This window comes from Magallana gigas, chromosome 8, assembly GCF_963853765.1.
Source record: "Magallana gigas chromosome 8, xbMagGiga1.1, whole genome shotgun sequence".
In the NCBI taxonomy this organism is placed as follows: Eukaryota; Metazoa; Mollusca; class Bivalvia; order Ostreida; family Ostreidae; genus Magallana; species Magallana gigas.
Genome location: NC_088860.1, coordinates 39,817,172 through 39,843,584, shown reverse-complemented (window position 1 = coordinate 39,843,584; position 26,413 = coordinate 39,817,172). Strand labels below are relative to the sequence as shown.

At 32.1% G+C, this 26,413-nt stretch overlaps 1 protein-coding gene across 1 annotated transcript; it reads left to right on the top strand.

Moving 5' to 3' along the window:
* The first annotated feature begins 10,124 nt into the window (after positions 1 to 10,124).
* LOC136270970 (uncharacterized) lies at positions 10,125 to 22,763 on the top strand. Its single transcript, XM_066070009.1, has 7 exons — positions 10,125 to 10,277; positions 12,396 to 12,585; positions 13,072 to 13,182; positions 15,219 to 15,276; positions 17,257 to 17,462; positions 21,720 to 21,765; positions 22,448 to 22,763. The coding sequence occupies exons 1-7, from the start codon at positions 10,158 to 10,160 to the stop codon at positions 22,551 to 22,553; spliced, it is 837 nt and encodes a 278-aa protein (XP_065926081.1). The 5' UTR covers positions 10,125 to 10,157; the 3' UTR covers positions 22,554 to 22,763.
* Positions 22,764 to 26,413: the final 3,650 nt, after the last annotated feature.

Sequence of the window (26,413 nt, the reverse complement as noted above, 5' to 3'; positions counted from 1 at the left end):
ATGACCGGTCACACCCGCCGTGTTCTCTTTGTCAAAGTCGGCAAAAAACGAAATGGCCGTAGGTGATAAATTATGGTCTAACAATTAGTATGAAATACGTCAATCAGCATGCGATCCAGTTGAAGATTGTATTTAATATGCTAACGGGTCGTTGTATCGACCATAGAACCTGCGAAAAGATAACTTCAAACGAGACTGTTGATAGTCCTGTTTTATCAACTTGTTTGTCAGTTATCGGACTTTAATGTAGCGACTCTGCGTTTAAAACGAGAGAAATCTAATGCCGCCGCTGGTGAATAGGTTCGAAGATTCTCACCATGGGCAGACAGCATGGAAACTATTTCACTGTTAGATAGAATAGCATTATTTCATGTAATATTACATAAAAATATTTAAAGGTATAATAATTTCCGATTATTTATGCTATGTATGATATTTAATAGGTGTGACAGAGAAAAATCCGTGGTAGGGTGCTACATTTTTAGCTATAAGCTGAAGTGATCAAATTATATAAATTAGTTAACCACTTTTTTAGCAACCGATATTCAAAGTAGTGCTGCTGTAGAAACAACGAAGGCTCTGACTGCGAACCACCGTCATCCATTCCCTGTACTGGCTCTCCAAGAAATCTGCATCCTCTTTTGTAAAAACTTGCCTTGAATCCATGATCTTTGAAGTATTTTGGTTAAAAAAGAAAACTAAGTAATTTTTTAATATATGCTCTCTAAAATACTTTTAGAACTTAGTACCTTTAATTCTGTACGCAATAACCCAGTGCACAGAACACAGTACCCTCTATTCTGCACAAAGTATTCTAGTGCACAGAACGCCGTGATTTTCAATGCGACCTGGTAACTTTACTTCGCTCGGTACCAATACACGGTTACACAACTATGCTCGGTTACCAACTGCACTCAGTCACCAGCTACATCAAGTCACACATATACGTTAACCACAAACACACAAAAATATCAAACACAATGATTAATTTATCAAAAATCAAATGATCAAATTTACCCTATCACTTGACCGGCTGCCACCAAAATGTAACGTGTTATCTACTGGGTTCTTTTCAAGGGAATAGGGTTATATATATATCAACAATTTTCCTTAACTCTACCCGAGTATCAATGATTCGTTTACAAAATAATTAATATAGGACGAGGTGTATGTGTACGTGTCCTAGAGCCAGGTACACTGCACCTTATTACTTGTCAGAGTTCTTATTGTTAAAGGGGTAAACAGCATTCTGGGAGAGTCCACTCTAATCTCCTTAGATATATCCCTTTGATGTTACCGAACGCACAACCTTTCACCGTTACATCTTGTTTCTAGGGTACGAATTAGCTTTAAATGATCATCTGTATTCCGTCGTCCATTTGTCTGTAAACTTTTAACATTTTTGACTTAAACTCTTCTCTAGAACCCCTGGGTCAAATTTAACCAAGCTTGATTCAAAGCGCCCTTTGAACAGTGGAAGGGGAATTTTATATTATTAAAAAAGGAATGAAACCCTTTTCCTAATGGTCAGATAATATTGTTAATTTTTTTTTTCAAAAAGGTGTGTGACCCCTGAAGTTCTACTTAGACACAAAGGGGTTTAAAGTTTAACATAGAAATAAATAGGGAAATATTTAACTAATATTCTTTCCGAGAACTACAATGCTACAAGTTGTGATATTATGCAAGCATACCAATATAGCATAGATTTTCAATTGTTGAAAACCAGAACCCAAGATTAATACTGTGATCCAAGTCGGGGTTCAAAGTTGAACATAAAAAAATATTGGAAAAATGTTTAAAATTTTTCTTTTAAAAAACTTCAGTCCTACAATTTGATTATAATTTTCTATTCTATTTCTATTCAAGCATCAAATGATACTGTAGATTTTCAATTGCTGAAATCGTAATTCCAAGACTAATACAGGGACCCAAGGAGGTATTCAATGCTTGTTAAACAAATATATAGGGAAAATGTTAACAATTGTTCTTAAAAGAATTAAAATGGTACAATTTGTAAAATTACTATGCTGACATTCTAAGATAATGTAAAATCTAATTGTTAAAATTGTGACCCCCAGGCAAACACTTAAGCCAAAAGGGGAGTTTAAAGTTAAACTTAGAAACATAAAAGGAAATGTGTTAAAATTATCTTCAAAGAATTACAGTGCTACAATTTGTGAAACAAAATATTTCGACAGAAGAATAAAATTCTCCAAAATCATGACTATGTCCCTTTTTGGGAGTTGATTTTAATCAACTCTCCTATGCAGTTACTCTGGCAAATCGAAAGTGAAACAGTGTTTGGACCTAAGCACAAATCCTCACCGCTGACAAGACTAAGTTCTCGGAAATAATTGATAAATTCGCTGTAATGAATTCTGAAGCATTGTTTTTCAAGGAAACTTATTTATTGATACCTTGAAAATAGTCAGATTTTTAATGGTAGAAAACAATTTAGACATTTTTTTGTAGTGGTATGTATTCCAACGCTAGAATTTACTATAGTATCGTTCAACCAGACTATCGGTGGTTTCCGTAAATCTTCGACAAGCAGAGAATTTCTCTTGCTTGTCGGAGATTAACGGAGACAACCAAGCGTCTGGTTGAACGAAGCTAGAGTTCAATAGTGCTTGGATCCATACAATTTTTCAGAAATATTTCGATTACTGATACATACGTTGATGGAATTAATAGTATCTTTAAATATAACACGAGATGATTGGGGTTTTCTCGAAATTCTTTTCGGAAGAGTCCGAGTATTCATATTATAAAAAATGTGCGTAAATCAAATACATATAAGAAACCACTTGCCATGCAAAATAGCATTATGATAGTTGATTCTAGAATAAATAATAATCGATAAAATCAACTCCCGTCAGTACTTCAGTACTTTGATTTGTATTGCAAAATCTTAGAAGAAGACAATTATTGTAAAAAGCTAAAATAGAATGATACAAGATGCTGTTCTCCAGGTAAGCGATGTGTCAGATAATGATTTCGCTACAGGTTTGCTCAATTGTAGGGATGATAGCTGCCATACAAGATCTAATCATACTTTCGACATCTTGTGTTGAGGATGGCGTTGTACTTTTGATGGTGGCATCTCTGCAACTTGAGAGTCGGTTGACTTCCTTTTTCATTTAGGTCAGGAAGCCATGCTGAATAATGGAAGAAAATAAAATTTAGAATACATTATATGTATGGCATATATATAGGTTGAGGATATGCTTTGAGCTAATAATTTTATGCTTGAAGCTAGAGATGTCCCCAGCCTTAGATTATTATCAATAGAGTTGGTAAGCATGCTTTAAACTATATGTATGCTCAAAGCGAAATGCTTGAGTTAAATCATACTTTAAGCTAGTAAAATATGCTTTGAGCTAATAGAAATATGCTTGGAGGTACCAGAACTGACTTGACTTAGCAGACAAGCCATAGATTATTGTATTAAATTATTATTATATTGTAACATATAGCTTTGGGTATATGCAGCGCATATCCAATCGGCTAAGTAAAATGTATACATCCATATATAATACACAATTAACCCATCGTTTATATGTTTAACATAAACTAAGACATTACCTGTTTCAAGCCAAAAACTCAAATACAGAATGCCCTACAAGGCAAATACAGCACTTTGGATGACAGAATGCTGGAAGAGAATGTTAAATTAAAGAATTATTATGTATCAGTTTAAGACATTTGTCCAATTATATTATTAATACTGTATAATATTTCAACAATGTTGGCCTAACTAAAACAATAAAACGCTAAGTATTTTTCACAATGTGGTATGCAATTTTCAGTCTATCAGTACATCAAGCAGATTTCTTAATTATATGCTTTTTTTTGTTAGAAGCCCCTGACTTCTAACCTAAAATAACAGCTGTTAACACTGGTTTGCTCGATGATGTGAAAGGAAAATTCCTCTTAATTGTCTGAGGAGTTTATGGTATCCATAATGATTCAGGTGGACATCGTCACACAGAATCTGATGTTTGCTATCAAAGAACCCTCTTAATCTCAAAAAAGTTAGCTGCAGAAGTCTTGTAGCAAACAAATTGCTTCAATACCTCTCAATTTGTAGAGATCCGCAGAAATGGATCTTGTCCTTTGTCTTGGAATATAACTGAGAATAGTGACAGCTTTTAACGAGAATTTGTTTCTTAAAGGGACTTGGACACGATTTGACTCAAAATTTTTAAATTTTATTTTTCCATTTTCAATGTTTATACTGATAAACATAAAAGATTTTAATGCTATGTCAAAATTTGAAAGTCAAATATCAAGTTATAAGCAAGATACAGAGTTCATAATTCTTTGTTTTGTAAACAAAGCTCGAATATTGACATTTTTCAAAATATGTGTTGTATTGGTGCAAATTTCAATCAAATGTATCTTTCTTTTGTTGACACTGGTATTCATAAAGATATTGAGTTAGTTTTAATTGTTTTTTACATGTCATTATGTCTAAGAAATGGTTAATCTCTACATAACATATTTTGTAAACAACTATAAGACTCGAGCTTTGTTTACACAACAACCAATTCTTACCGCTGTATCTTGCTTGTAACTTGACTTTAACATTCAATATTTTGGTCAATTATTTAAAATGCACCAGTAAACCATTTAATACATAAAAAATAAAATATTTGATCTCAAATCGTGTCCAAGTCCCTTTAATTGCGTCAGGAATGTTACAAGCTTAACAACAACACATTCAGCGCTCCAGTCCCAATCTGCCACGTCTAAATCATGTCCCCCTAGACACACTATAAGGTGTTGTGGTCTACGATGTCTCACTTCACTAGATAACCGACCTAAATGGTGATCACATTAAACTGATCCTCCGCTGATTCCAAAGTAATTTACAGAACACAGGCCAGCTATATCATACGAATTGTATACGTCGAGATAAGGTTTTAGTCGCTTTACATGAAAATCGCTGACACACAGGGTGGACATTTTGAATAGTTCGAGCTCCTATTACGTAACATGTATATACACCGATAAAAATCACATTGCAAATGCAGTAACAACTAATTTGTTCATTCAATGTATCATAACTGACACAATCAAAGATAAAAGGTTTGTACGTTAGTGCAGTACACTGGTCACTTCTTCATTATCCGCACGAATTCACATCGACATTGGCCCTGTAGAATTTCCAAAGTGACGCAATCGATTTCACTGCAAAACCACACAAGAATAAACCACTTTACCTATACTGTATGATGCACAATTTGTTGTTACATGTTCTGCCGAGGGAAATACTCCTTGAATACGGATAATTTGCAAGTTTTCCCGAAACAACTCGGACTCAACATCGTCTTTGTTTACAAAATATTGAAACTAAAATGCTCATGCGCAATCAGCAAAGATGTAATTGGGATGCTATAAATACCCAGAAATCCCGACTATGTGCATCATACACATAAACACAAGGCAACATATATAAATGCTTTATTGGCATAAATTATTTTTATATTATTAATGACCATTCAGAACTTCCCGTTCCATTTACTGCTTCTCGACAACACGTCACCCATAGAAATAACATAAGATTTTATAGACATCTGTCATGTTTTACTTGACTACTTGCATGTACAATGATAAAGACTATTCCAGGGTACTATGCACGCATATGCATCACCCCATTGGGTGGCAAAAGTGATATGCATGTAAATTTTGACATTTAACGTTACCCCTATCGAAGTCAATCTCTATGCTGTTAATGAAATTATGTAAATAAACTAAAATATTTTTTACATGCTGTTATCTCTTTTTCTTCCAATATGTATATACAAAATACTGTACTCATAACTAATATTTCCGGTTAAGCCATGGTTACAACATTGTTTAAAAATAAAGATGGCGACCTTGGAAAGTTTAAATAAGTTTTTTAAAAAATTATATTAAGCGGTAAGCATAGGACTTGGGTGTAGGGTTTCACAGGAAAACTAAAGAAGAAATCGTCAATTCTATTTTAGATTTGAACGTACAATGTACCATTGTATTTAGAGTGAAGTCCTCTAGATACTCCTCATTTTACTCAAGTTGAATGCACCCCTTTGGATTCGACATTACTTCCAGATTTACCTTTCTAGGCGATTGTCCGTTTCATTGTCGATCGTCAGATACACGGTCGACCAATGCAAAACTTCGGAAGTCTGGATCTTGCCTCCAATCATTTCGAGGCAGGAGATATTAAAGACATCCAAAAGGCCAAGGTAAAGTCTTCGTGGTGGCATCGGGTGATAGGGTCGATATAACAAGAGCTGGGACTTTTGTTTGGATGTTACTACCTTGTTTGGTCATCAAAACAAGTTGTCAAATAATGACCATCGCTAAGAGAAGCTAATATGATATCCAAAAACTTTAAAAATAAATATTCTAGATCTGTTTCGACGCGTTGTCAACTGAAATAAACATCCCTAGATCAAGTGGCACTGCGTTCAATGTATTCATATCATATTAGCCAATGACTGGACAGTTAAGCGTGTGAAGACCCCGCCTACACCAAATCTGAGTGTCTAAGTCCAGGTTTGTGTTAAAACGACTTTATATGCCTTAACGGTCACCTGAGAAACATGTTTAATCAATATACATATGAATTAAATTGGACAAAAACGTACAATATAAGATTTTTAGATAACATCACCACCCCCCCCTTCCAACACACACCTTTCACACCTTTCACCCACTGCCGGTGTAACGAAGAATATTGACCAGGGTTGAAAATTGACCCGGGGGTCATTTTCAACCTTAAAAATTGAGACCAAAATCGTGTAATTTATACCCGGGGTAATTTTAAACGGTATGAGAAAGATTTTTTCTAAACTCTGATGACCTCGACACTTTGAAAATTGATCCTGTTGAGAATTGACCCCAACCTCAGAGTTTTGATCTGACTGGAACTTACTCTACAAGGTTTAAATGTACAATCATGCACATATTTGAAAGTTTCAGTTTTAAAATGTTCATACTGTCCGATACATATGCGGACGGGCTAATGTCTTTTAGGTTGATATGTCCAATTAATCATTTAATTGTGAGACTGAAAGTATGATATCCATTTATTATAATACTAAAGCCAAGAAGATGACTGTTTGCCTCGGAAAGGAACAGGCGAATAGGACTAGAATACTTTTTGACATAGATGACATGGTTTTGTTCCCTCGTTTGACAGAGTTTAAAGTTTAAACTTGTCATAATCTCTGATAACTAACAAATGTATTGCCCGTTATCGTCACTTTTAAGACAATTCATCAGAGCTGTATAAGACAGGCGCCTGGCGTTATATATTTTTCTAATAATTGAAAATATATAACCTCTATTACCAAATAGTTAGTAGAAACCTGATAAGTATTTTATCATACCATAGCTTTATTTGTTCTCGTTACTTTGAGAAATCAACAATATATTTAAAGCACAATAGTCCAATCCACACTTTTCAAAAGTTGTTCCTTTTTGCGGGGTAAACCCAAAGAAGCAAAATTCCCCTTTTTTATACAATCAAATATTTGGGTGTACTGTGATGAAATCGCTTTGGATTTGATTAATCATTCAATATGTGGTGGCAGCCCACGTATTTAACGAGTCATTCTGGGGTAATCAAAATGCATAGTATTACCGAAAACGGGTTTTCAATGTCAACTGATATAGATACAAACACATAGATACGAAATATAGATTCAAACTTCTATACTACAACGGCTACTGTGATAAATCTATGGTTTTTCCTTAAAAGATGACGGCCAAGAGACACAACATTTGTAAAGTGTGGATTGAGATCACAGCTACGATTTTAGGAAACTCACGACCAGTTGTGCGAGTAAGCGTTAAGTATTAGTACATGTATGTGATACTGGCCGCGGTTTTCGACAACAATAATTATCATAAATGTAATATGCTTCTTTAAAACGACGCCAGCGTCTAACAGTACTTTCAGTACATGTACTTTGATTAAATTCTGCATGCCCCGTCAAAGCGACACAATTTTCCATGAAGTGTGTTTATTTTTAGTTTGACCTGGTATTTTGAGAAGTGCGTAAAGAGGTGTTTATGGAATTTCAAGCAAACCTGTTTGTAAGAATCATCTATTTCCCTGTTCTCCTGATTATCGAAGGTTTAGGTATATTATCGGCTGCTTAAAAGACAAAAATAAAAAAAAAAGCTTTCGTTTACTTAGGTTTTGTTTTGATATTATTCCAGGTAAATAGGTAACTACTTTTGCACAACTTAATATTTCTATCAAGACGTAGTTTCAATAGTATTCCTATATATGATAGTAATAGTAATGATTTATTATATTTACCAAAAACGTAGAGGACATTGTACGAAACGTTTATCACATTTTTATTCCCAATTTGACCACAGGAGCTTGAATACAAGACCGACCCCCCCCCCCCCCCCCTTTACCCCAGAACAGTTTTTTTAAAATCAAATCTATGTCATACATGCCTACAGTCCAAAAATTTATCTAAAGTTAACATTTTTAAAAAATTAAAAACAAGGTTGCATCTAAATATGACATTATCATTGTTTATACATTTTTATTCAAACGAGTCATCATTTTCACAAGTAACATAGGTTTCTTTGATTTATCCCATTATGTTGAATTATTATGATGAAGAAATTTATAAAACTTGCTAACATACTAGACTGCTGATAAATTTTGTGACCTTATTTATTAAAAATTGAAAGTAAAAAATGGTTAACATTGGTAACCAATTGCAACCATTTGGGACTAGGTATAGATTTTGGTAATGATCGGTAATGCTGTTCTTGTCAACAGTCTGTTGGACCCTGGATACATATACAAAAACAAGCGCCTGTTTAAGTTTAAAGAATTGACAAGCTCTATTTAGCACAAGTATACCAATTTTGAATCAGGTGACTCTGATGTTTCCGGATCTTATCTTTAAATTTTCTCTCTATTATTGTGAATCAAATCTACATTAAAATGATGTTTTAATTTTTGCGTTTGTCTCCAGAATTTGATATGGGAGGATCACAAGATTATTAGACTATACAAATCAAATACCCTAATTCTAATCGTCTCGTCATATAGGCTATTCATTATCCTGATTTTAAACAATAAAATGTATTATAGAAGAGATGTTAAAACAAGATACTGATAAAAAAAATCAAAATCTGATTTATGTCATTCAACAGGTTTTTGTTTAAATCTCTTATATACCACAGAGTCTGCCTCATCTGTTTCATTTTTTGATATTTTACTGGAAATAGATATTGCATTACATAGTAGTAAATTGTTTTATAGTCTATTTTGGTACCGTTTATTATATACATTTTACTTTTTGTCATTTACTTACTAAATTACATAACTAATGCTTATTTGGACTGATACCATAAATAAAATCAAGGGCAGTCGTACTGGCTCGTTATACCAACGGAAAATAGATATCACATACCCTTTAGTTTATGGGTAAGATATTTTTTAATAGAAAAGATAATTCTAGATCTTGGTAACAACACTGATACTGAATGATTCAGCGAACTCCGGCTTGCCTGCACTGCACCGAATTTCGAATAGAATATAGTTTACATTTTATCTTGATTATAAAACATAACACCCCAAAGTTGGTATTTATCTTTGTTCTGAATGCAAGTTTATTCATTTGAATTTTTATGAATTTTGAAATTTAAGATCAAAAGAATGTGGGTTTCCAAATTCACAACAATTGAAAGGTATTAACTAACATTTAGCAGTCGATGTCGTGGTGCAAGTATATCATATTCCTGCTCTAAACCAGGTAGAACTCAATTATTAAAGAACTTTTCGTTTCTTTATGTTTTGTTTCGATACTGTTCGCAGTAAAACTGTATCCACAATTTTAAGACAGCTTACTTTATTGCAGCAATTCGGTATGAAAAAAGATTCTATGTTGAACGTTTCAACAGCTCCTATTACTGCAGGGTTTCATTTTTAGGATTGGCTAGATTAGGACACAAGTTCTAACAATGAACTCTTTTAACTTTATGAAAGTGTGCATGTACTCTCTATCTTTAGGAAGTTAAATACTGTTACAGTACTGAATGATGCAACAGCTAAAATTATCGCAGTTTTTTTTTTATCGAAATGTAAACGTCATGTCCATATACACATACGCATTTGCTGCGTCCCGATGTTATTGGCCCTTCCTGTATGTAAAATGGTAACAATGGTTGCAATGCCTTGTCAGGCAATTCCGTGTCTCATGTTGTTCGGAATTTTCCTTTCCTCATTTCTTCTGCTTTTTGAATGTGTAAGTATCTCATTTTTTTGCATTAAGAGACGCAAATACAAACTTAATCAACTACGCCAGTATTTGAAGGAGCATGATCACGATTTTTGTCATATCTAATTTTTTTTTTATTATTTTCAAAGTTTTAAATAGTTAAAGCTTTAAATAGTAGTACAATTCTAATGATCAATTAAACTTTGAGGATCAGTCGTAGATTTAAAACAAAAATGAATAACTCAAAATTCTTTGGTTTGTAATCGAGGGTCGTGCCATATTCTTTTTGTTTGTTAACAGTGATTCGATTTACCAGTAAAAGTTCCTGTTCAAGCTGATTTTTCAATCTGCTAATTCGTTTTTGACATAAATAAACAGTTTCTAGCGTGTGTCACATTCATTATAGGTCTTAACCTGTATTTTTTTTTCAACATTCAAACATAACAAAAACATGACACAAGCCTTGTTTACTTCATAAAGAATTGTAAACTCTGTACTTGTAACTCGACAATTTAGACATTTAGAGATGTTTTACGGAAGTATTTCAGCGATACACACAATTCAATTACAAGATGTATCAATTTACTTTGATTACACTGCATTTTATTTCGATTAAATGTTTTAAGCATGATTAGGAAATGTTCTATATCTATGGACGGTAATCGTGTTTAAAATTCCAGACATGTAAACTTGTAAATATGTAATCGTGATGGTGTGCAAGTCTGATTATGAATATGCGTATTTCTGGTCGTGTAACCTTTATAACTCGGGTATAAACACGTGTAAGATTTGACTTAGTTCCTTCGCATGATTCACAATTTGCAGCGTTATTGTTAATTAATCTATCAACTTTGCACACATTCAAAAAATTGGTTGCATGGTTATGATGTCCATGAGGCCCTTTATCAAAATTGTGAAATTCATGGCCCTGGGTCAAGGGGTTCTTGTTCTAGGGTGGGGCCAATATGGCAATGTAGTAAAAATGTATTAAATCTAAGAAAATCTTCATTTGTACTCTCATATATATTTGTTAAATACTAAATGCATGATTATGATGTCTATGAAGCCCTCTACCAAAACTGTGAAATTCATGACCCCTGTATCAGGGGATTCTGGCTCCAGGGTGGGGCCAATATGGCCATATAGTAAAAATGTATAAAATCTTTAAAAATCTTCTTTACTCCTAAACATGTGGGCAATAAACTGAATACATGGTTATGATGTCCACTAGCTCCTCTACCTAAATTGTGAAATTCATGGTCTCTGGGTTAGGGGTTCAGGACATGGGGATGTGGGTTGGCAATATAGTGTTAATGCATATAATGTTTTAAAATCTTCTCTATCCTCACACATCTGTATGAAAAAAACTGACTTCATAATTATGTTTACCAGGAAGTAAAATTTTAAATTTCATGTCCCCTGGAGCATGGGTTTTGAGTCTAGGGCATGGCCAAAATGGATATATAAGTATTAATGAATATCATGTTAAAAAATTATCTTCTTTACTTCCACACACCTGAAAGGAAAACTGAATTCATAATTTTGTAGACCAGATTTTTCAGTTTTCACCAAAATCATAGGTTTCACAGTTCTTTTTGAAAGATTTCAGGCAGGGAGGTGGTCGTCATTACAAATTTATAATTTTTCTACTCCAGAGTAAAACCAATGAAATGAAAATATGCAATTCCTCGACAAGTTTGTGAATGGGTTATATGCTACTCAGGTGACCGGTAAGGCCTATAGGACTCTTGTTACGCAAGCGAGTTATGTAAAACCCTAGGGAGAATTTTAGCGAATATTGTTTCATTGATTATAAAACAAAGTCTTAATTCATAAATAATTAAGAGGAAAAGAATGACTCAAACATAAAAGTATTAATTCTAGTCGGTCAATACAAAAGATGTATTCTGTTTATTTAAAAAAAACTATATTTTTTGACGGGCTTATATCTTAATATTTAACTCTTAGAGTTAACTAGTGAGAATATATAACAGAATATGACAATGTAATATGTATTTTTGTATATTGTCTATTTTTAGTATAGATAACAATCTTTTATCGATGTATAATTTAGCTGCACTTACATGACTGTAGAACTTTTATCTTACAACTTCTTTATATCTTTTTTACAAATATTCTTTTCAGAGAAAACTGGAAGGTTATGAGTTCCCCGTATATTCAACAGACATTTGTCCCAGAAATCAAATAGAATGGAACAAGAGGTCCTCTGCTATCAACTGTACAGAGACCAATGGCTACATGTGCCTACCCAATGAAAACCTCACGGAACTCACGGAATTTTGTTACATGTATCCACGAATACTGATTGAAAATGGTACAAAAAAAACTTACAGCAGTATATAATTCAAGGCTGCAAATAATGTTTCAAAATATTTTACTTTCATAAAATTGTAACATCATGAAAAGCGTGATGTAAGGATTTAAGAGGACATTCATTGATGAAAATAGGGTGAAGATTAGAACCACGATATTTTGAAAAACACTGAAACAATAAAACTTTAACGAAGAAATGTGCTGTTTGTCTATTACACCACTCGCTATTTTCAAATTAATGTCATTAAATTATAAAAACCTTAAATTTATTTTAGCCTTTCATGATTAAATTTAAACATGAATTTAGTAATTAATTAATATAAAATTTCCCTTTTTCTGTATCAATGTCTCAATTTTATACTATTCTTAAATGTATTGGAATTATGAAACAAAACAAAAGAAAGTTTAAAAGTTTAGGAATGTTTTAAATAATATTTTACGTCATTCTGTGGTTTTTAACCATGTAAATGCTTTTATTTAATTTCAGATCTTTGTTTGTATCTAATCAAACGCTACTCAAGAGTGGATTCATACAACTGCACAAACTTTACTCAAGGATGTCCTACGGTCATTCACTTTTCATCTGAAACTTTTAAGTGTGAGTAATAAATTTTTTCATACCAGATATTTTTAAAGTATGCATTTAGTTTGAAGGGTTTAGTCCCATCCAAGAGTAAAACAGTATAATTTAATTCTGGTTGTAACGCGGCATTTGATTGGGTAGAAAAATTAAGTTAAATTTGTATAACCTAGTTTGCACGTCACAAGACACGTCACAATGCACCAACGTACTAATTCACTTGACGTTACGTTTGAATTTTGAACAGATTTATATCATTTTTAAAAGTAAAACGGACTCAATTTGTACAGCAAATTCCAGAAAATTAAATTATAAGGAATGAACTCAATATCTACCCAAGTTATACTCGTATAACCTGGGTTGGAGCAATTTACGCTTTTTTATAATCCGCTTCGCGGATTATAAAGCGTAAATTGCCCCAACCCAGGTTATACGAGTATAACTTGGGTAGACATTGAGTCGCGGATTATAAAAAAGCGTAAATTGCTCCAACCCAGGTTATACGAGTATAACTTGGGTAGATATTGAGTTCATTTCTTAATTACTCTTGGATGGGACTAAACCCTTCAAACTAAATGCATACTTTAAAAATATCTTTACTTTTTTACATCAAACAGTCAAACTGCTTGCATGATTGCAATAAGCATTGAACTCTCTTCCAAAATTGCGAAATTCATGGCGCTAGGAGATGGGGCTCTATTGACTATCGAGTAATGCAGTACATGCATCAATTCTCTACAAATTTTCTTCCCTGCTCCTGAGTATTTAGCCCATGAACTAAGTACAAAGTCATAATGAGGAAGAGTGCTTCTTCGAAAATTGTGAATTTCTTGGCCCCTGGGTCAGGAGTTATGGTGTATGGGTGGAGCTGTAATGATTATATATTGAAAACGTGTTAATTCTTTGAAAATTAAGCGTTTGCTTTAGAATATAAGGCAGACGAACGATAAGTACATAGTAAAAATGAGGAAGAGTGCCTTTTCCAAAATTAACTTCATGGCCCCTGGATGAAGGGTTTTGGAGTAATGGTAGGGCTCTAAAAGAATGCAGTAATTCTTTTAAAAAATCTTCTCCTTTGCTCCTGGGTATTTAGCAGATGTTATGACAGTTATGAGGAGGAAGAAGGTTTCTTTCAAAATTATGAATTTCATGGCCCCTGGGTCAGAGATTTTGTTATTGGGACAAGGCCCCAATGATTATATAGAGTAAGGTGGTGTAATTTAGACCGTTTATTTTTTTGTACTTGTTTCTTTATGTCACTAAGTCATACTACACTTTTTTAAATATTTCTTTAGAATATTGAAAATGATTTCAGTAGCTCTGTAATGATAATGAAATTAACAAAATCGATTAGAAATGCGTTTTGTGAATAAGTAGTTAAACAACATAAAAAAATATTTGAACAAATATGGTGACAATAAGTGAAAAAAAGAAACCCGAACGATATCAATGGACGTCAAAATGCAGAACAACACATTTCGGTAAGACGGACGTTAGACAACAAGTAATATAATACAGGCCACGTTTGGAGCCTTAGAAAAAATTAAAAACAAAACAAAACTAGAAATATATGTTGAATGTGCACTCAGGGTACATGTATAAAGATGATATTTTTTAAGACATTTTCGGAAATAAACCGTTAATGTTATCGTAAACAATGTGGAGGGTTTAGCAACAACGTAAAACTGGAAATTTTCGACGTCGCACATTGCGCCGCCTGACAAAGCTTGGTGTTAATAATTATTTATTTTCTCGAGAAATAATTAAAGTAGAAATTTGATTTTTTCAGTATTGTTTGCCAAAGGGTCATTGAAGAAAACATAGAAGTCTAATGACATTGCAGTGAACAAATTATGAATTATGTGTCCTGTCTACATTATTTTGGGACAACCCTCGTAGATAGCAAAATACTATAATGAATTATGGATTACAAACAAAACATTTACAACAAACAGATTTTATCAAATGTGGTATTTTGCACAATTTCAGTCAATTTACACATTAGGACTAAAATATATATTTAGTATATATCTATGTGTTCACTTTATCTACAGACCCGAGTTGTCATCGTATAAAAAACGGCTGTTACGTCGCCGAACCAGATTGTAAAAGGTAAGACATCTTTTAAAAACAAGGCAATTATTGTTTGCTTTTAATTCCGTTTGTAGTTTTACATAAATAAAAAATCAGAAATGTAAATAGTGTACAAATCATTTTTACACTCGTATTTTATTATAACAATGTCAAAATTATTAACATTCAAGTCATTAATTCAAATGAATAGTATTTAGTAAATTTCAAAAATAACATGAATAATGACTTAATACACACATAACAATATTTGATTCTGTTTCTAAATTCCAAAAAATGAAAATAACCTAATAATGGCTAATAATGTAGATGCAAAAGTTTGGTGCGAAGACCAAAATGTAAATCTTTTAAATTCTTGATGACGGTTTAGTTTATACTGTTATAGACAGTATAATCATTAAAATTAACAAAAGGTATATCAGTAAGGATTTTAATAGTTTTCACATTTACGAACTATATTTATCAGATACCAAATGTAAAAATACAACTTTATCTCATAAGTGTGGTGTATACTACCCGTGTGAAAAACATTAGCTTTATCAAACGGTGATGATATCAAACACTCACGATCAGAACTATTTTTGGGACAATCCCTCGTTTCGACGTTTCTATACCTCAGTTTTTGAAGATTTTTCAAATGAGTCTATTTCTATATATTTCGAATTCTACATCCAAATATTGATTTTAAATGGATTTTGTCCAAGGTTTGAATTACAAAAATGAAGGAAAATACAAGTTATTGTTTTAGTAATAAAAATGCAGATCACTAGCTATCAAGTAGTTAAATCTGAAGACGCGATGAAAACAGAAAGTTTTGGTTTTATACATTTTACACATAAGAATTTGCCGAAATAATGCCTCCCAGGACTTTTATTTCACCACCTCTGGTGATTCCTCTTTAATGAATATCTTTAACTTCAAATCATTTGCATTTGTTTATAAAACATTAAAAACTGTTCCTCGATTAAAATTAATTCAAATTAACGAGCTTTAGCAATTCTGTGCATGTCAACAAACTTAATTATTTAAGTCCAGTATTTCCATTTAACTGATTTTCCAAGAAAAAAATATAAGGATAAAAAATTAGTTCAAGGTCTATGTTTGTGAAACTTTACATTAAAATAGTTATATTTATCTCAAAATGAGTACTAAATTGTAATGTGCAAGTTCCACAAGTTCCAAAATTTCCATTCAAGTGATTAAGCTCTAAAAAAAAAAATTTAGAGATTAAAAAAAAAAATTAGTTTAAGGTTTATTTCAGTGCCGTTTTACATTAAAATGGCTATATTTATCTCCAAAATGGAATTCTAAATTGTGTACACAATGTCATAATTAACCGCATAATATAACGTTTCATCATGGATTAGGCTAAACAAAAATAGATTCGTCATTTAAAGGGCTCTCGTCAAAGAGTTTTAATATAATTCAAATCATAAAAGATAAATTGAGCAATTGTTATCGTTTGATTTTATATTTGCTTTATTCAGCTCTTTAAAATGGTTATACATCATTTTTACATAAAAATACATATACATGTATTCTTTATATATACCACAATTAGTTTAGTATTTTCCCATTAAGATAAGCTAGTCAATTCTTTAATTCTTTCGTATGAAATCACTAAAATTTCAGAGCATCAGTAACCTAAAAGAATCAACAATATAACTTACCGGAGTATAATCTTTACGTATTTTTAAGGTAAATGTATTTATTCATATCATCATTACAAAATACAAAGAAAATTATGCAAACAGGATACTTCTCGGGTAACATAAATACCATATCTTATATGTGTGCTTAGAGTTTGTACACCGAAAACAATTTGTCAGTTAATGGTGACAGGAGTAAAATTGCTAACCTGATATTGCTTATGCTCTAAGAGGCTTATCATTTTGGTATACTAGAATGTACAGAATAGTCTGACATCAGCGTAAATCAATTGTTTGATGTTATGTAAAAGTTAACAATTACTATTATGTATTACGTTTTTTTACTTAACAGGACAATGTTTCCTATTTTGCAAAACAGAACCAACCAAGAATCATTTGAAAGAGATCAAATTAAGAACAGAACAACGGATTCTCAAGAAACTTATTCAGTAGAGAATAATCACAGCAAACAGACAAATACTTGGGCTTTGCCTATAACATTTTTGGGAGTATTTGTCACTGCCTCTAGTATATACATACTGTGTATCTACATTAAAAGTGAGTTGTGTTTATCCTTTATAATTATTTGCTATGGTAAACTATGTGTAACAAATTTAAACCAAGCGGAGAAAGTAAATATTTACATGGAATATGTATACAATACATAATATAATAAGATGACGATTCAACACATTCATATTCAAGACAAAAATGATATTTGAAAAGTCCTTAAAGGAGCATGGTCACGGTTTTAGTCAAAATTTATTTTTCTGTTTTTTTATTATTTACTATGCTTTAGAAAAGCATTCGTAATGATCAAATGAAATTTGGGTGCCAGTCGATGAGTTTTAAGCAAGATACAGGGCTCACAATTCTTTGTCATGTAAACAAGGCTCGTGCCCTGTTTTTGTTTACATACATGTAGGTTCAAATACCAGTAAAAATCCTTTTTAAGTTGATTTGTCTATTTTCTTTATTCATTTTGAGCATAATAAAACAGCTCCTAACGATTAACACATTGACTGTAGGTCTAAAATGGGAGTTTTCACTTCAACATTCAAAATGTAAATAAAAGCTTTGTTTACATAGCGAAGAATTGTAAGCTATGTAACTCGCTTAAATTATAACTCAACAAATGACACTCAAATTTTGGTTGCCTATTGAAAATGCATTAGTGAAGCATCGTACACATTAAAATCGGAAAAATAATTTTTGACCAAAATCGTGACGATGCCTCTTTAAAACCAATAAGGTATGTAACCATTCTTCATAAAACGTATGTGTTTCCTTAATTTTTTTTTTGGTACCGATACATTTGTAAAAGGGTGCCACTTTAAGGGTCCTTGACGCGTTAAGCTTCTTTTTTCAAATAGCAATAACAATTTGACATTTATTTGATTGTTTTCAAACTTAAACCCTTCTATGGCCCCGCCATGAAATGACTTGGACATATAGTGTTGTCTCATTTCGTCCTTCCTTCTATTTGTCACTTCGTCCTCCCGTCCTTCTGTCATTCCGTTATCATTCACTTTGAAATCATTATCTCAAATACCGTTGCACACGTTCAACTCAGAGATTTGATATTTGAATGTATCTTATGAATATACAGGTTAGAATTAACTTTTGTTCCGGTTCGATGAGAGTTATGCCTCTCGAACGTAGAAGAAAATCATACCTGTTAACCTTTCAAAGCTGCTATGTGGGAGAATCTCCCCCTTACCAACTTGGCTAAGGGGGGGATTTTGCGTAAACGACGTTTTCTTCGCATGAAATTCAAATATATATTAAAAATACTGTTAGATACCTTATTTTACCATTGTATTTGCATTTGCAATCATTTTGAATTTTATTATTTCTATGACTACCAGTGTGCAATTACAACTTGTGTTGCTGTACATGTTCAGAAAACTATTATTTTGTTTGCATGGTACAATACAAGAAGTTAATTGTGCCACTTTTTATATTAAGTCTTCTTATTGTTCAGTATTGTACCAATACTGCATACTGACATCTAGGGTAAACACAGAAAATTTATTTTGCCTATTTTGAATTTGCAGTGAAACCCAGTGAAGAAAATACCAGAAAATAATGTTAATTGAAATTATTTTTTTCCTAATATATAGGATATATTTTTAATTCACAAAACAACATGTATTTCTCAAGTATCATTTAAAAATGATCTCTGTTGTAATGTCTATAGCATCCCTGTAATTCATATTACTTTAAAAAACTCTTGTGAAATGCTTTTACACTTTTTCCTCAAGCTTCACTTTATCGGTAGCTTGTAAAACACTCAGTGTTCCAAACTCACTTTGATTTTTACCGACCGTGCTGGTCAGACAGAATTAGTCACGACTCACTGCATGTGGCTTGGGTGCTTTACCTGTGCACCTGTTAAGTGACACCACTGGCTGTTATTGTTTTCTTTGGTGTTACAGAGTAAAATCAAGATGTTTTAAGCTTTCACTTATTTTTCTTATAAGGCCTATGCATAACTAAATACGTAACTGATTTAAGTCAAAACCGGAAGTAATCGTAAAAAGTAAACTGGACTACAACATGTCATACTATGATCACGGTAGACAGTACTTGGATGGATTTTGATACATTCAAGCTACACAGCAGCTTTTTGAGCCCAAAATCAGAGAAAAACCCGCAGTGGTTGTTGAAATTTGCATAAAAATATTCAGAATGTTGGGGGGGGGGGTATGGGGAAGACAAATACGATTGCGGGAGAAATTTGTCTCCCGCGCGGGAGATAGGTTGGATGCGGGAGTCTTCCGCGCAATGCGGGAGGGTAAACAGGTATGAGAAAATGGGAAATTCACTTTCCGAGCATTATCTCAACAACCAATGCACACATTTAACTCAAATTGGATATGTGTATGTGTCATAGGGATGTACAGGTTGAGTTTGAATTTGTATCTGGTCCGATGGCATAGTTGTGCCTCTTAATTAAACGATGAAAAAAATGAGAAATTCTCAGTTTCCGCTTCTAACTTTTGGAGGGATGCATAAATAAGACTGATATTTTATATGAAGATTAAAATACAGATCAAGTTTGAATTTAGTTCCGGTCCGATGAATTTTTGCAGAATTATGCCACTTGAACTTAAGGAAAAAAATGGAAAATTCTTAGTTTCCACTCTTTAACTTATGAAATGATGCAAATAGTATGTAAAGTTGATAAATAGCTTTAATTTATTAGAAAACACCGGTCAAGTTTGAATTTGGTTCAATTCCGATGAATTGAACCGAATTTTAACAGATATAAGCCTCTTGTACTTAAAATGAGTATTTTGCATGGATTTATAATTTGTTTTGCAATCATACAATAATGTAATATGTAATTTGGCAGTTGAGAATTTGTTCGCGTGGCGTTACGCCACATCAAGTTTCTTTCGAATTCATTTCCAAGTCGAATGCATATGCTAGAAATCCATGTCATCAAGGAATTAAAGGTTTGGCTTATATGCAATACTTTTTATAAAGGTGTGAGGACATTAATATATTACATGACGTAGATTTGTAAGATTTTACTGTACAGACATGTATTATTAGGGCCCCGCAAGGATTTGCGGGTGCCCTATAGTAATCACTCTGTCCGTCCGTCCTTCTGTCCGTCCGTCCGTCTGTCACTCTTCTGTCCACAAATTTTCTTTTTTTTTCTAATAACTTTTTTCATGGTTGCCCAATCAAGTTCAAATTTGGTATGGTAGTTCAGTAGGCAGAAATACATATTTTGATGCTAAGTTTGGTTCTCTATGTCTTCTGGTTTGGAGCTGGGGTGGTGGGGTAAATTCCTTAACTATGCATAATGATAATGGGCAAAGAGAGATAACTGCTGAGAATGTTACCATTGTATACAGTATTTGGAAGGCTGTGCAATATTTGTCCTTTGGGATTAATTAACCTTCCACAGGAAGAAAATCATTGAGATTAATTACTGCACTACCTGTGTCTTCAAAATGAACTTTGTATTGAAGTTAAGGTTAATTTTGAATGATGTATAGTATTGTGTACATTCTTAGAAATATGGATTTCAAATATATAATATTCATACTTTATTTTGGTTAAAATACCGTACACAATGATTTATGAAATTTTATTGAATTCTAAAATCAAAATATATATTAAGATATCCTTTTTCACTATTTTATTTTTTAATTATTAATTTTATTTTTTTCTGCCTTTATGCTGTTAATTTTAACAGGTAATCAGATAATAACCCCATTCTGTCATTTCTGAAAAAAAAATCTTATTGTAAATTTAGAAGAAAAGGATGAGAGAGCAGAACAATTAATCCCCTGGGATTAATTATCTTGCCTGCTGCAGAAAATTTAGAGGCTTATCTCTATCTGTCATATGAAGATTAATGAACACCTTTGTCTGCAGCTGATGTTTGTTTTGAAGTTGAGGTCAACCCTGGGTGATACAATGTATTTGCATTCACTGAAGGCTTGCATTTTATAAAACACCTGTTTAAATCTTTTTTAAATACACATTTCATTTAGTTTTTTTTACAAGACATGAGGTTATCCCTGTTTTATGCAGATACAAGGTTACTATTTTGAGTTTTTGGACATTCAGGAATTATCTTGAAATTTTAAAAATACAGTTCTTACTTATAATTTTCATTTCTTTTTTTTACCACCTTATATATATTGCAGTTCTTTACATCTTATGCCGGGCATTTATTTTTCATCATTGTTAATATAAAGAGGATGGAATTCAAAGTTTTTTTCACTTCTCTATATTAATTGTCATAGCGGGGCCCTTCCTGACTGGTCAGTTTTCTAGTTTCTGCTATTTCAGAGAATTATAACCCAAACAAAACATCAATCATCAGACCTAAAGAAAGGTAAATACATGATACACATTTATTATAAATTTAATGCTTTCTATTCCCTGTGCATTTTAAGGTCACCTGAGTCGGTAGTTATACATGAATTGGTCTTCAAAGCTTTCTACACAAATAGGTCAGGGGCTCAGGCCATAGGACGAGGCCCACATGGCCATATTCTAAAAATGTATTGCATTTTCAAAAAATTCTTTTCTACACTCATATATATATATATATATATATATATATATATATATATATATATATATATTTATATATATATATAATAAATAAAACTGAAAATGAGGAAGCTACAGGTAAGATTTTCTTTCATGATTTTGAGAATTTACTTAATTGCTTGCCAAGATGTTTTGCATGAAGCTGCACCCACACACTTTAAAAAAATGTTAGGTGCTAGAATATCCTTTCCTATTTCCTTTGGTTGGAAATAAAAAGAGTGCCCTTCAGTTAAATTGCATCTTAAAATAACAAATACAGTAAAAATCGGTTAAAGCAAAGTCCTGGGGACCAATAGATTAACTTAGTTATATCCGTAATTTGTAATATCCGTATAACGAGTTCGTAATAATAACTATAGCGGATTCACTATATAAATGTTTCTTTCACCAAATTATGATTTTTGAAAATTGAGGTTGAAATAAAAATATATTCTTTTGTTACTTTTTCATGTGTTTTGTAGAAATGGGCAAGATAACATTGCACTGAATTGCAGCCATCTCTATAATGCTGCACAAAACGGGCATAATACCACCGTTAAACTTTTACCAAAAATGAAGCCGCCTTGAATCAATATTGTCATTAGATAGTGAGCGATGAAAAGAAAAGAAACATCTGGAAGAAATGAAAAAACATCTTCGTGACCAGGGATACCATATGAAATCGTTGAACAGTGAAATAGAAAAAACATTAATATGTATCTGTATTGGCTTTGCTTAACTATGCAATAAATGAACGTCATAAACTGTTTCCTTATACTATATTGTGACATTTGCATATATATATATATATATATATATATATATATATATATATATATATATATATATATTATATCAATATATATATTGATATTGCCAAACAATTCAGCAGTCCTATAACTGAAGGCTTTTAAAAGCCCTTTTTACATTCTGCATGTCCCGTCGATACACAACACAATTCACAATACTTCATAAGTTTGTTTATTTTTGATTTGACTTAATATTTTAAAAGGAGTGTATTAAGAAGTTATCATGGAATTTCAAGCAAACCTGTTTGTAGGAATAATCTCTTTCCCTCTTCTCCTGATTCTCGAAGGTCTAAGTAAATCAACTGCATAAAAGGCAAAAAAAAAAAAGCTTTCGTTTGCTTAGTTTCCGTTTCGATAACTTTCCAGGTAAATAGGTAACCACATGTTTTGCATTAATAAATTAATGTTTCGATCAAGATGTACTTACAATAGTGTCACTTTAAAACAGTTTTCTTTAATAATTTATTATATCTTCAAAAAAAAGTAGAGGACATTATACAAAACGTGTATCATATATTTATTCCCAAATTTGACCACAGGAGCTTGAATACTGGACTCAACACCGCCCCCCCCCCCCTCCGGAACAGAATTTTTTTATAAATCAAATCTATGTCATACATGCCTGCAGTGCGAAAATTTATCCAAAGTAAACATTTTAAAAAAATTAAAAAGAAGGTTGCATCTAAATTTAACATAATCATTTTTATACATTTTATTCAAACGAGTTATTATGTTCACAAGTAACATAGGTTTCTTTGGTTTATCCCATTAGGTTGAATTATTATAATAAAGGAATTTACAAAACTTGCTAACATACTAGACTGCTGGTAAATTTTGTGACATTATTTATTTAAAGTTGAAAGTACACAAATGGTCAACATTGGTTACCAATTGCAATCATTTGGGACTAGTTAAATATTTTGGTGATAACCGGTAATACCTCTCTTGTCAACAGTCTGTTGGAAACTGGATACCCCGACAAAAAAGGCGCCCGTGGTTTTGTTCACGTTTAAAGAATTGACAAGCTCTGTTTAGCACAAATAATTCAGCAAGTCCAGGTATTATTACGTAGTATGCCTTTCTCATACGGGACTTTTCACTGTACTGGGCAAAAACTGTCTTTAAAAAATCACTTAATGCATGACATATATTTACACGCATTATGTATAAATCTATTTCTATAGATGTCAATTTTCTTTGTGACATATATATTTCATATTTTTGATTCATAGGCGTGTTTTTTAGTCATATATTTAGATTTTTTTACAGATTGAATTTAAAATCCGTGAATTTTAAACGATGATTTAATGAAGTGGAAACATTGCCAAATAGTTACATTTTAATGGTGTGAACGTGAAAATGTTTATTTTCGTTTTTTGGAAATAATGTCCAATTATATGGTTTTGGGTTTTTTTCTTAAATCATATATAACGAAATGCTTTCTTCATTTGTTTTGTGAGTGTTAAAGAAATTGCAGTTAGATTTAAAATAACTCGCCAAAACATCTGACAAATGAAATGGTAAATTTTGTCGCACGCTTTTGTGCCGTTTAAGCCATTAATTTAACATACACGAAAAGGCCCTGCAATGTGTCATAAAACCTCCGAGTCGCTACTCCGAAGATAGTCATAATTTTGACAAAGATCTGTTTCTTGACAATATCTTCTTTGAGTTGATATTAGACAATAATAAAATTAATATGCATTTTACATATTTCGTAACAATGTTGTAAAAAATGATTCGACGTACTTCAAATGACTGTATGTTTTAAGTGTACCGAAACTTCATTCACCCATATCTTTTTGTTACTCTTGTTAATTGACCACATTTTTATATCGTCACAAAACATCACACATCATTACAAGGTGAAATTTCAGAATGATTGAATTTGACCCTGAAAATTCTAGCTTTTGGAGACTTTCCAATAGTCAAAATCCTTACTTAATGTACTTTTATAATACTTGTATAATCGGATCAAATAGTAATGAACCATTCACTTTATAATCAGCATAAACCAAAGTTTTAGAACCCGCATTTCTTTATTCTATAAATTTGAATCAGGTGACTCTGATGTATCCGGATCTTATCTTTAAATTTCGTCTCTATTATTGTGAAACAAATCTACATTTAAATTATATTTTAATTTTTGCGTTTTTCTCCAGAATTTGATTTGGGGGGATCACAAGATTATTATACTAAACAAAACAAATATCCTTATTATTATCGTCTTGTCATATAAGCTAATCATTATTCTGATTTTAAACAATATTGATAAACTATCAGGTTTTCTAGAACTGGTGGATATTGACAGAAGAAATTGATGAACAAAAATCAAAATCTGATTTATATCATTCCACAGTTTTTTAAACTCTGTTATATACCACAGAGTCTGCGTCATCTGTTTCATATATTTTATGTCTTTAAATGTTGAGCATATCATTGCCTTAATTTTCTATATATTTTACTATAGGGGTCAGCATATTGCATAATATATTGCCAAAGACTTTACATAGTAGTAAATTGTTTTATAGTTTCTGTTGGTATGGTTTATGGTATACATTTTACTTTTCGTCATTTACTTACTAAATGACATAACTAATGCTTATTTATACTGATACCATAAATAAAATCAAGGGCAGTCGTCTTTGCTCGTTATACCAAAGGAACATAGATATCATATACCTTTTAGTTTATGGGTAAAATATTTTTGAATAGAGATAATTCTTGGTAACAACAGTGATACTGAATGACTCAGCGAACTCCAGCTTGCCTGCACTTCACCAAATTCCAAATAGAATATAGTTTACATTTCATCTTGATTTCGAAACATAAAACCGAAAAGTTGGTATTTATCTTTGTTCTAAATACAAGTTTATTCATTATGAATTTTGAAATTATCCGAAGATCAAAAGAATGTGGGTTTCCAAATTCATAATAATTGAAAGATATACCTGTAGCATTTAAAGTTTACTTTTTATCGGCAGTGTACATGGAAAACTGGCTGCTTAATTATACCATTAAGTCATATATCTTGATCACTTAATATTCTGATTTTTTTTAATTGAATGAATATAATAGAATTTTGTTTTATGTTGTCTTAAATTACTATTATTAGTCAACCCTAAGAAAACTTTATCTTTAGGATCTAGAACATTTAAACCACAGATAGCACCATTACAATATTTCTGCTGTTGTTATTTGGATTTCCCAGGGGCAGTACGATGATTACATCTAACCTTTAACTGAAATATTGTATTTACTAATAGACCCAGTCACGACATTTGTTGACAAAAAATATCTGATCATGAGAATCTCAGGTCCTATTCAAAGGGCGAGGAAGTTCCGGATCCTCGCTGATACATCTTTTTGTAATACTTGTACAAAAACCAAACACAGTTTAAATTTAGATTTTAAACGTAACTCTTATATTTTTTTTCCATCGTGAGGGCCATTTAAACAGCCAGTAGTGAATCTTTTATAACTTGAATTATAATTGACGCAGAGTAAACATTTATTGTTGATCTTATATGACCCCCACACACAGACAGATTAATTACACACTTTATTGATAAAAAGTAAACCGATGTTTTGACAGTTTATAGTATTGCATGATACATCCGTGTGGGCAAGTTTACGGAT